The sequence below is a fragment of the Hippopotamus amphibius genome, chromosome 5, assembly GCF_030028045.1.
Source record: "Hippopotamus amphibius kiboko isolate mHipAmp2 chromosome 5, mHipAmp2.hap2, whole genome shotgun sequence".
Taxonomy (NCBI): Eukaryota; Metazoa; Chordata; class Mammalia; order Artiodactyla; family Hippopotamidae; genus Hippopotamus; species Hippopotamus amphibius.
The window spans coordinates 52,166,873-52,178,200 of record NC_080190.1 but is presented as its reverse complement, the minus strand read 5'-3'; the positions used below and the strand labels follow the sequence as shown (position 1 = coordinate 52,178,200).

At 58.8% G+C, this 11,328-nt stretch overlaps 1 protein-coding gene across 2 annotated transcripts; it reads left to right on the top strand.

The window, feature by feature from the left end:
• The first annotated feature begins 263 nt into the window (after positions 1-263).
• OPN4 (opsin 4) lies at positions 264-10,560 on the top strand. 2 transcript variants are annotated; one of them, XM_057734390.1, is made up of 10 exons: positions 264-407; positions 1,809-1,954; positions 3,058-3,191; positions 3,514-3,717; positions 4,373-4,544; positions 4,989-5,153; positions 6,086-6,193; positions 7,048-7,228; positions 8,436-8,579; positions 10,522-10,560. In XM_057734390.1, the coding sequence occupies exons 1-10, from the start codon at positions 264-266 to the stop codon at positions 10,558-10,560; spliced, it is 1,437 nt and encodes a 478-aa protein (XP_057590373.1). The 2 variants fall into 2 exon arrangements, with proteins under 2 accessions (XP_057590373.1, XP_057590372.1); XM_057734389.1 differs by having other exon boundaries at positions 1,809-1,970; positions 3,041-3,191.
• The last annotated feature ends 768 nt before the right edge of the window (positions 10,561-11,328 follow it).

Here is an 11,328-nt window from a genome sequence, read left to right as displayed (position 1 = left end):
CTTAAAGCTGGGGACGGACCCTGTGACGTGAGTCGCCATCACTGTGACACTCTCTCCTTTGGGCTTCACTGGACACAGAGCAGCCACCAGCTCCAAGAACAGCTCCAGGCTCGGTCCATGCCAGACACAAGAGAAGGCAGCCAGTGGACTGGAAAGGGGTGCTGAGGATGCAGGAAAGGTGGGAAGCTGTGCACAGCTAACATCCTGAGCTCCCTGTGCCCTTGACTTCTCTGTGGGCTTGAGAAGGGCCACCTCACCTTAGGATGAACCCTCCTTCAGGGCCAAGAGCCCTGCCGGGCCCGGCCCAGGAATCCAGCTGCATGGCCACCCCAGCTTCCCCCAGCAGGTGGGACAGCTCCCGGAGCAGCGCCTCCAGCCTGGGCCAGCCTCCGCCCATCAGCCCCACGGTAAGCCTGGGGCGAGTGTGTGCCTGCAAAGCCTCCCTCCCCCACCCTGGTGCCCTTCCTAGGGACACACAGGGGCTTTGACAGGGAGGTAGCAAAGGGCTGAGCTCTGCTGTGGGAACTTGGGCATGTTACTGAACCTCTCTGAGCCTGTCCTACACAAAGAGACCAATAAAGGAGAGTGTGGCAAGTTTTCCTTCCTCGTGGAGAGCATCCGAGGAACAGAAATGCCAGCCCCGTGGGACTGAGGGCTGGAATGGCCCATCCACTTTTTTCTGAGGGTGGTAGGATGCGCCCCTCCTGGAGCCTTTCAGAGAGGAAGGCATACCCTGGGCCTTTGGATTTGTCCCAGCCCAGAGTGAGGTGTTTGGGGCATTCTGCTGCCTCCATCATCCTAGCCAGGGCCCAGGGCCATACCCCAACTCCCCCACCATTAACTGGGGAGGGATGAGGGTACCCGCAAGACTATGGGATGCTGGCCTAGGTTCTGGACAGGATGGAAGGCTCCAGTAGCTACAGGAGTCAGGGCAGGACAGAAATTAAACCACTCCCTTCCCTGGAAAGGAGCTGGGATGGGAGGAGCCTTTAAAGGCCTTTGTACTGGCCTTGTAGGATCGTGACCTCCCTGCAGTGACTTGGGAGGCCTGAATTTTCTTTTTATTTTATTTTATTTTATTTTTATCTTTTGGCCATGCAGCATGTGGGATCCCACTTCCCTGAACAAGGATTGAACCCGTGCCCCCTGCAATGGAAGTACGGATTTCTAACCACTGGATTACCAGGGAATTCCCCCTGAATTTTCTTTTTAAAAGATAATTCTTTCTCTCAGTCTAAAGCCATGTGTCAAGGTCAGCCCTACCCAGTTATATAGTGGGAGAATACAACCTCCGTCTTTGAGGCTCAGATGGGTGTGGGACTCCTGGGGGACTCTCTGGGGAGCTGGAGAGGGGCTCTACCCCACTCCAGCTCCCCAGAGCGCAAGGGGACTGGAATACCATTGCTGACTGTCTCAGGCACTTGGGATGGTGCTCATGCAGAGGCGAAGAACCCACCCAGCAGATGGCTCTGCCTTCTCCAGGAAAAACAGAGTCACTTCAGCCACGTCCCTGCTTGCCAATCATGTGTCTCTCTGTCCCAGCTTCCAACAGGCGATCTGAGCACACTTCTAGAAAACTTTTGCCTCTGGGCCATGGTATAGGAGCTTGGGCTCAGCTTTAGGGAGACATGTGTTTCCATTCCAGCTCAGCCACTTGCAAGCTGTGCAGGCAAGTGGCTTTGCCACTCTGAGCCTGCCCCACTGGGGGAGTTTTTTACCTTCCCCATTGGGAACCCTAACTCTTCTTCTCAGGACTGTTTGAAGGGGATGGGGTCATGTGATGCCTTTGTTTCTCTGTCTCTCCACAGGCAGCCAGGGCTCAGGCTGCTGCCTGGGTCCCCTTCCCCACGGTCGATGTTCCAGGCCATGCCCACTATACCCTGGGCACGGTGATCCTCCTGGTGGGGCTCACGGGGATGCTGGGAAACCTGACGGTCATCTATACCTTCTGCAGGTGCCTGGTTGGTAGGGTGGGGACCTAGGCACTGAGGGCTGCCAGCCATGCAGAGATAGGGCAGAACACAGGGCAGAAGTTCTGGTGCCAGCTCTGCCAGGGCGCTATTGAGCCTGTGTGAGGAGGCCAGGGCCCATGGTCTCAGGCTCAGGCCTCCACCTTCAGACCCAGGAAAGGGGCCCAAAGTAGTCCAGGGCAGCTTGAGTGGCACATTCGGTTGGGTCCCAGGCACACCCTCTGTGTAGGACGGGTGCCCCTATGACACGCACGTCTCTGCCTGTCCTGCCCTGCCCTGCTCCCAGCTCACCTCCACCATCACCTGCTCCAATGGGCATCCTCCCTCTGCCTCAAAGAGCAACCCTAGTCAAAAAGGGCCTGAGTCCTCAAGCCCTTCAACAACCAGCCCTGGCCACCAGCCTTGGCGTCCTTCCCTACCTGCCTCGCTCGCCCCCTGAATGGCTGAGGCAAGCACGTGGAGAAGTGAACTCCTGGCTCTACCACCTATTAGCTGAAACGACTTTGAGCAGGTCACTTATCTTCTCTGAGTCTACTTTTCTTGTCTGCAAAATGGAGTTGTGATTTAATTCATGGAGTCAACGCGATGATTAAGTATGTTTTTATATGTGCGGTACCCAGCAAATGAGTGAATCCTGGCTATGCCTCTTCCTGAGTCTTGTGACCGCAAGTCTCTCCACGGGTAGGAGCCTTGGTGTTCTTATCTGGAAAATGAAGTGGGCTGGGGTGAGAGACGTGAAGATGGATGATTACAGGAGATAAATTTTGTGAAAGTACCTGACCTGTGGACACCATCATCAGCGCCTCTCCCCTTTGCAGCCCCGAGGGTGAGGACTGCAGGGACACTGGAAGAGGGAGGACAAGAGAGGCACGAGTTGCTGCCTTGAGGGGTCTCACTTTCCAGCCCACAATGCCGGACTCCAGAGCTGTTTGGCCGCTATTGCTGGGCAGCACGGGGGGTCTGTGGCCCAGCAGCTCCCGCCTGTGTGCAGACATACATGTGTGCACGAGCATGCACACGTGTGCACACGTGTTTGAGGGACGCTGCCCAGCAGAAGCGCCTCCTGACAGCTTCTGACCCCTCACAGGAGCAGAGGCCTCAGGACACCTGCCAACATGTTCATCATCAACCTCGCGGTCAGCGACTTCCTCATGTCCTTCACCCAGGCCCCTGTCTTCTTCGCCAGCAGCCTCTATAAGCAGTGGCTCTTTGGAGAGGCAGGTAGACACTCGGGACTCCCTTTTGCTGGAGGGAGGAGGAGGGTTGGGGCAGGGGATGTCCACAGTGGAGGCTGACCCAGATGAGAAGGTGATGTGCTCTTCCTGGGCAAAGAGTGGGTAGCCACCCTCAGTCTCATGAGTTAGCAAGAGGCTTCCGTGAGCCTCCGTCAGATGCAAGTAGGCAGGGTGGAGAGGGGCTGAGGCCTGCTTTCCTCAAGAGGAGAGCACAGGAGCTGAATACATGCAATCCCCAGACCTTCCTTCCCCTGGGGTATCTGATAGGTTCCCTGCCAAGGGCTGAGGTCAGGGAGCTCTGCCCACAGGCTGTGAATTCTATGCCTTCTGTGGGGCTGTCTTTGGCATCACCTCCATGATTACCCTGACGGCCATCGCCCTGGACCGCTACCTGGTGATCACACGCCCACTGGCCACCGTCGGGATGGTGTCCAAGAGGCGGGCGGCGCTTGTCCTGCTGGGCGTCTGGCTCTATGCCCTAGCTTGGAGTCTGCCGCCCTTCTTTGGCTGGAGTAAGTGGGCTCAGGGAATCGGGGGAAGGGAAGATAGGCTGGGAGGGGTGCATTCAAGGGGCAGGTAGGTGGACTTGGGTCGATCAGCTGGCAGGAGGGGCCAAGGGACTGCTTAAGCCTCAAAGCAAGTGGACATTCAGGGGGCATGACTAGCAGCAGAGGGAACTGAGGCTGTACCATCAACAATCAGAGGATAACCTGGGCTGCCATCCCCAAGTACAGAGGGGAAGACCACGTGGTTCCTGGCTGGCAGGAAGTGGCAGGTGCATCTGATGCTGAGTTTGCAATGAGTCAGACAGGCAGGGGTTGGGGTGTGAGGCCTCAGCAGGTAAGAGGGTTAGCAGCAAGGCACCCACCCTTCTGGGGCAGGACCAGGAAGCTGGCTGAAGTCTGGGGGAGTAAAACCCTGGGGCTATGGTGAAGTTTCTCTTCCAAACTGGCAACATTAGGCAGCAGTGGGCTTTGCCATCTGTCTCCTGCTAGAACCAGCTTGGAAAGGTCCCCTCCACGTGCCCCGGCTTCCTCACTCCACTGGGCAGGGCTGGGGCTGGGGCCAGTGTTTGAGGAGCTCAGACCCCACATCCAAAGCCCCTGCTGGATGAGGAGACTGATTCAGTGCTGCCCTGAAGGCTGAGCACCTGGCCCTGGTTCCCAGGTGCCTATGTGCCTGAGGGGCTGCTGACCTCTTGCTCCTGGGACTACGTGAGCTTCACGCCATCGGTCCGCGCCTACACCATGCTGCTCTTCTGCTTTGTGTTCTTCCTCCCTCTGCTTGTCATCATCTACTGCTACATCTTCATCTTCAAGGCCATCCGGGAGACGGGCCAGTAAGAGCTGGGCACGAAGGAGGGGCTCGATGGGAAGGGGGCTGTGGCCCTTCACCAGGGCTGTCCGTGGCTCACATCTGTACCCATCCCCCAGGGCACTCCCAGCCCCAGATGGGCAAAGACCAGCTCAGCACATGTGCTTATGGGGTAGGGTGCCTACAGACCAGTACAACCTAGGTACTTAAAGAAGTCTCAGGAGACAGGGTCTTCTGAAGAGGGGGCCTTCGGGCTTGGTCAAGGGGTCTGGGGGTTGGGGTGGAGCAGAGAAGACACCACAGGTAGTTGCACAGGGAGGCAGCTTAGGCTGGATATAATGGGGAGCTTTCTGGGAGGCGGGGCTGCCGCACTGGAAGGGATGGCCGGGTTCAAGGAGGCTCCCTGACAGTAGCCATGACCCCGGCACTTACTGCAACATGAGTGACTCAGACTCTGCACGCTTCCTAGAGCTCTCCAGACTTTCGGAGCCCGCGAGGGTGGTGCTGAGTGCCCCCGGCAACGGCAGCGGCTGCAGAATGAATGGAAAATGGCCAAGATCGAGCTGCTGGTCATCCTTCTCTTTGTGCTCTCCTGGGCCCCCTACTCCACTGTGGCCCTCATGGGCTTTGCTGGGTGAGCAGTGGCTAAGGGGCTGGGGCAGAGGCTGGAAGGGTGGGAGAAGGGTAAGGGGACCCTGGGGCAGCCCCAGCCCAAGCCCAAGCCAGCCATCCTCACACCCCAGTCCAGCCTCACAGCCTTATTCTCCCCCTGCTATGAGATGCCCCACCAGAGCTGGGCCTGCCTCATTCCTGGAGGCAGTAGAAGACAGGCTGGGGGAGTTCTGGGCTGGTCTGGGTTTGGCTTGAGGGCCTGCGAGGGCTGCCAGGTCCTGCAAGACCCCTTAGGAATATGCAACTATCCCTGAGGTTCTGGTTTGCTCCTCACCGGGCTGTGGGCACACAGCGAGCATGCTACTCACATCCCACCCTCTAGTCCTTTGTGGCTAGAGTCTGGGGACTTTGACATCTGCAGCAGCATGGACACAAGCCAGACTTCAGGAGCACTTTGAGACAGTGAGACCTATGAGTGCTTGCAGATGTTTGGGTATGAGACCTTCCCCTTGTGCAGGAGCGGCCTGGTTCCCTCTAGGGGCCCTCCTGTGCAATTATTCTGAGAGAGCCAGGGGGAGCGGTGGGCATCTGGATTTGGTGGGGCGTGGGGAGAGCTGGGCAGGGGGCTAGAGTCATTGGGGGTGGGGAGGGCTTACTGCCAGCAGCACAGGCTCCAAGGGACAGTGGGACCTGGTGAAACCCCCAACCTGGCACATCTTCTCAGCACCCCTCCCGCAACTGTTTGCTGGGCTCCCACTCACCTCAGATCAGAATTCTCCCTGGCATTGCCATCTCTCCCCTGGGGATGACTTCATTATGCTGGTTTGGACCAGGCTGGGTGGTGCCCTGGCAGGGCTTGGTTGGCCTAAGAAGAAGGTTCCTGAGTGGGCAGGTGGGTTGTGGAGTCTCCAGGGAGGGCCAGCTGGCAGGGGGACCACAGCTTCTCTGTCCTAGGTACGCACATGTTCTGACACCCTACATGAACTCGGTGCCAGCTGTCATCGCCAAGGCCTCTGCCATCTACAACCCCATCATTTATGCCATCACCCACCCCAAGTACAGGTATGGCCCTCCTCCAGGACCCAGCCTCAGATCCCCAGGCCCACCCTCATGGGCGTGAAGGGCCTGGGCCTATACATGGGGGCAGAGGCCAGCCATCTTTCCCGTCCCTTGTATACATGCATTGGGTGGGGAACTCTAGCAGCTGAGAGCAGCCAGTGACACTGGGTGGCATCTGGAGCTGGTGTGACCCTCTCTGCTGCCCCAGCTTCCTGGGGGGCTCAGCTTGGAGGGACATCAGAGCTCCCTGGGCAGTGTCCAATACTAACTGGGATTTTCAGAGCTGAGGCCAAGAGGCAGCCAGGATGGCGGATCAGCAGTGCTGCCGGCTACAAAGAGAGGCCCCCAGGCAGTGACAGCCTGGAGAGATCACAGCGGGGAGAGCTCCACTCCACTTCAGGGGCGCTGGCAGCGGCCTGGGGCTGATTCTGGCCCAGGGTGCTCTCTGCTGATAGAATCGCAGCTGACCTCTTCCACGAGGGGGACTTCAGTTCTTCCTTTTGCCTGGTGGTGTCAGTAACTCAGCGCCCTGCTGAGGCCAGCTGCAGGCCTTAGTCCATCCAGCCCAGAGGCAGCTCAGGAGCATTCTTGGTCCCCATTTGCAGAAATATGGCTTGGGCCAGCCACTCGAGAACTGAGAGAAAGCATCTGGCTGAACCTGCCACCCTGAGGCTCTCCATCCATGCCCATGGACCCCGTGTCTGTCTGTTCATCCTCATAACCCCAATGTCTGAACGTCCCCAGTTCCCCAGTGGCTTTTTGTCCACTCCCATTAGCCCAGTATCAGTCTGTCCATCCACCCCTATCTCCTCAAGTCTGTCTGTTCATCCCCCTAACCCGACGTACTGTCCTTGCAGGATGGCCATCGCCCAGCACCTGCCCTGCCTGGGGGTGCTGCTGGGTGTGCCGGGCCAGCGCACTGGGCTGTACACCAGTTACCGCTCCACCCACCGCTCCACACTGAGCAGCCAGGCCTCGGACCTCAGCTGGATCTCTGGACGGAGGCGCCAGGCATCCCTGGGCTCTGAGAGCGAGGTGGTAAGGAGGCTGGGACCTCACTGACTGGCACCTTGCCATCCTTTCCTCAACTAGGCCAGCCTCAGGCCTCTGGGTGGGGCTGCCTCTGAGACTCAGGGACCCTCAGGAAACTGGGGCGCTTGCAGGAAGAGCCCCTCTCCATCTCCCCACGGCCTTCCCACATGTCATCCTCCCTGCCAGGCAGGGCCACTGCAGTCAGGGAGACAACAAGGTGGCCCAAGGTCACCCAGCAGCAGGGCCAGGACTGAACGTGGGTCTCCTAACTCCGGGCCACCTCTTTTCCATGCTGGCACTATCCTAGGGCCTTAGAGCCTCAGATCAAAAAGACTAGCATTTCTGACCCTAGATGAGCCTCTAGGGAGACAGGCAGGAGCTAGCTCAGGGCCCTTCATCCTCAGCATTAAGCCCCCTCCTCCTGGGAGCCTTGAGGAGCTCACAGGATACAGCAGGAGGAGCACTGGCCCTGGAGTCAGGGGACCTGTGTTCAAGCCTGAGTTCAAATCCTTACTATGTGAGCTTGTGCAGGTCACTCACCCTCTCTAAGCCTCTGTGCCCTCCTCTGAAAGGGAAAACCATCGTCTCTACATCCAAGATTAGATCCATGCCCGTGGATGCTGACCCCACAGTTGCGGTCAGCCGTGGGAGCTGCCAGTCTGCCAGCGCCTAGTTGGGGTCTGGAGCTGTGATGCCCCCTGATGTCCCCAGGAGAGTTCCCTGTGACGTGAACCCCTGTCCCCAGCTCCTCCATCACTGTGCCTACAGGGCCCACTCTGGGCCTCACCAAGAGCTTCCACTGATCTCCCACTGCCCCCATCCCCGGGGGTCTCAGTTGAAGGGCTGAGGGCAGAGCCGTCAGAGGATGCATCCCTGAACTAATGTAGTGAACATCAAGTAGTGAATCTTATTCATTAAGAGGGCCTAGATCCTCATGAAAACATACCCATCTTACATGCTTAAGAAAGCAAACAAGCGTGCGCATGTGTGCATCCACACACACACACACACACACACACACACACACACACACACACACCCTGGCACATGCACTCACAGTCTGCAAGGGTTTGCAACCCTGCAAACAGGGTCGTGGGCTTCACTCCAAGGAATAAGTGTAGAGAGATTGGAGAAAGGCCTGGTCAGGGAGGGGGCAGAGCACAGGGCTGCAAAATGTCCCCCTCACCTCACAGGGACATCTCCACTCCTCCAGGGTTGGACAGACACGGAGGCAACAGCTGCTTGGGGGGCTGTCCAGCAAGCGAGTGGATGGTCCCCCTGCGGTCAGGGCCTGGAGGACATGGAAGCCAAGGCCCCTCCCAGGTCCCAGGGACGGCAAGCAGAGGCTTCCGGGAAGGTAATTGGGCCCGGCACCTGCCAATCTGTAAAAGGGGGAGATAAGGAGGAAGCAGCCCAGGGAGTGGCCAGGAAAGGGGGGCAGCCCCAACGCCCTCTGGGAATCATGCCCTCCCCACACCTCCCAGCTATCCCCTGCCCACCTGGGGGTCCTAGGGTCTCGGTGACTCCAAGGTGCTCTGAGCAGGGCTGAGCGTAACTGCACCTGAGAGTGCTGTGTGTGTTTGTGTGACCTTGACTGTGCACGCGCATAGCCGGTGGTGGTGGCTGTGCTATGCTATGATGAATGTATGGCATGTATGTAAGTGTGTGTGACCATGTGCTCGGCACATGCATTTGGTCCCTGTGACGCCACAGGGCATGGGTTTGAGTGCCCTAGTGTGTCTGCTCTAAGCTGTGCATGCGACCAAGTGTGGGTGGTGTGTACCTCTCTGTGATTGGAAACTGGATGTACCTGGGGGGGGGGGCGGGGCCGCAAGCTGTGTATGTGCTCCCTGTGAATGCCCCGAGATTAGGATATCGCCCAGAATACTCGTGGCTATTAAAAGAAGGCCAGCTGTCAGCCCAAGTGCCTATGGAACGGAATGTTGATGGCGATTAGAGAAGGCCATATTCTGGAACGCTGGCCATGCCGTGTGTACAGGCCCCGAGGCTGCCCTGCCCCCTCAGCTGACAGCTCCCCACCCTGCCCCTCCACGCACACCCACACAACACCCCCAGCTCCTGGGCTTTCTTGGGCAGCGAGACAAAGACCAGAGGCACCTTCCTGCCTTCCTTCCCCAAGTCTGCTCCCCTGCCTGCAAAGCGGGGGAGCCCTGGGCTGCTCCCTACAGCTGTCGGGCTCCTGCCTCTTCCAGCATTCCCATCCCAGCGAGCACCACTCCCCAGATGCTCCAGCCCCAGAGAGGACTCACTGCCCAGCCCTGAGCCCCAGCACTGTGCACAACCCTGAAGGACAGGGCAGAGGCCAGCAGCACCACCCAGGCTGGCAGGGCAATGATGAAAGGCACTGTGCCTCTCCTAGAGGGAATGCTGGGCTGGGCTGGGGCCCAGGGCAGAGAGGGACAGACAGCACATCAGCAGTCACCTAACATGCGCGATAAGCACTGCCATCGAGGTGTCAGCACACAGGGTGCTGAAAGCAGAGGCAAGTCCCTGAGGGCTCCCGGGAAAGGTGGAGGTAAAGCAGGGATTGCCAGGCAGGATGGGGCCGAGGAGTGGGGACTGGACAGCTCAGGCTGAGAAAACAGCCTGTACAAACACAGCGGGGCACAGGGTGTCCTGGAATAGAATGTCTCTCTGTGACCCCAGGTGCAGCCAAGGGACCCTGGGAGCTGGCGGTGGGGATGCGGAAGGGAAGGGGCAGGAGGTGGTAGGAGCCATCGGGAGGCCCAATCAGGTGCTGGCATGAGGGGTCTCCGGTCACGGCCCTGGGAGACAGGGAGCCCTTGGAGCACTTAGCAGGGCACGGAAGCGGGCTTGGTCAGCTTGGCAGAGTAGCTGGCCCTCTCCGCAGTGGCTGGGGAAGGACAGGTTGAGTGGAATGAACCAGCAGAGAGAAGATGGGAGGAAGTCAGTACGATACGCAAGGAATGAGGCATTTAAGGCCACAGGGAGAGAGGAGATGCCTGAGCATGTGGAAGAGGACTGCAGGGAAGTGGTTAATTGGATGGTGGCAGTGAGGAGAGCTCAGTCCGGACCCCAGGAGTCCAAGAACCTGGGGACATCCCAGAGGGATGGCCTGCCGCCGGCCTCACACACTGCCGGCTCCATTCTCCAGCTCCATGGCCTGCAGGAGGCCCAGACTCCAGCCACGACAAAACCTGGCCCCTCCACGCAACCTCCCTTTGTCGTGTGGCACACCTGAACACCGGGGGTCCCTGGGAGACGACTCCCAGTGGGATACCCCTTGAGCTAAACAGATGTCTGCTGTTTGCTTTCAGACCAAGGGGCTGCTCCCCAGCCTGGACCCCAGGATGTAGGGTGCCCATTGGGTCTGTCTTCTGGAACACGTCCAACCCCTTCACATTCCCCTCACACACACAGACCCGGGATTACCCCGTGGGTCTGCGGGCTTTGGAAGTGGCCCTTTCACCCACGCTGTGCTGGATTCACGGCCTCGCACTGCAAAACCCCTGCTCTGCAAAGTGGTCTGCACCCACTTCTCAGCTCAACAGCCTGCGCCCCAGGTTCAGCCTGGAGAGTGGGCGCCCAGGCCCTCCCACTGCCCGGAGCTGTCCGGCTCTCCTCAAATGCTGTGTGCTGTGATTGCCCAGGCGATGACAATGGCGATGGCTCCGTGGGACACACCAGCTATTCATGAGCTGCCTCTGCCCCCGGGCTGGGCATTTCACTGGCACAGAAAGGACAGCACTGTGTCTCCCGCCGCCGGCAGTCAAAGCCAAACACAGACCTTCACTCGCTGGAAGCTGTTGCTCGCCTCTGGCTTTCCCCGCAGAGTGCTGTTTCCGCCGTGGCCCACCCTCTCGTGCACACGTGCGTTTTCGGGCACACTCTCCTGTGTGTACATGTTTGCATGCACACCAAGCACATGAGGGCACCCACTGCACCTGCAGTTTGTTTCAAATCAGTAGTCTAAGTTCACCCCTGGGCCGTGTGGCTCTGGCAGGACATAGAACAATAAAAAGCAGAGAAGTTCTCCAACAAGCAGTCTCTACGTACTGGTGCGGCCATGGGAGAGAGTCCCAGGGCCTGGCTCCTGATCCCCACTGCGGCCTCTCTTCCTCCTC

What these genes read in the sequence shown, in the direction of transcription:
- OPN4 (XM_057734389.1), top strand. Translation starts at nt 264, where the DNA reads ATGAACCCTCCTTCAGGGCCAAGAGCCCTGCCGGGCCCGGCCCAGGAA. An exon ending in CTCCGCCCATCAGCCCCACG is followed by an intron (nt 408 to 1,808) that starts GTAAGCCTGGGG and finishes GTCTCTCCACAG; the next exon opens with GCAGCCAGGGCTCAGGCTGC. An exon ending in AAGCAGAGGCTTCCGGGAAG is followed by an intron (nt 8,580 to 10,521) that starts GTAATTGGGCCC and finishes GTTTGCTTTCAG; the next exon opens with ACCAAGGGGCTGCTCCCCAG.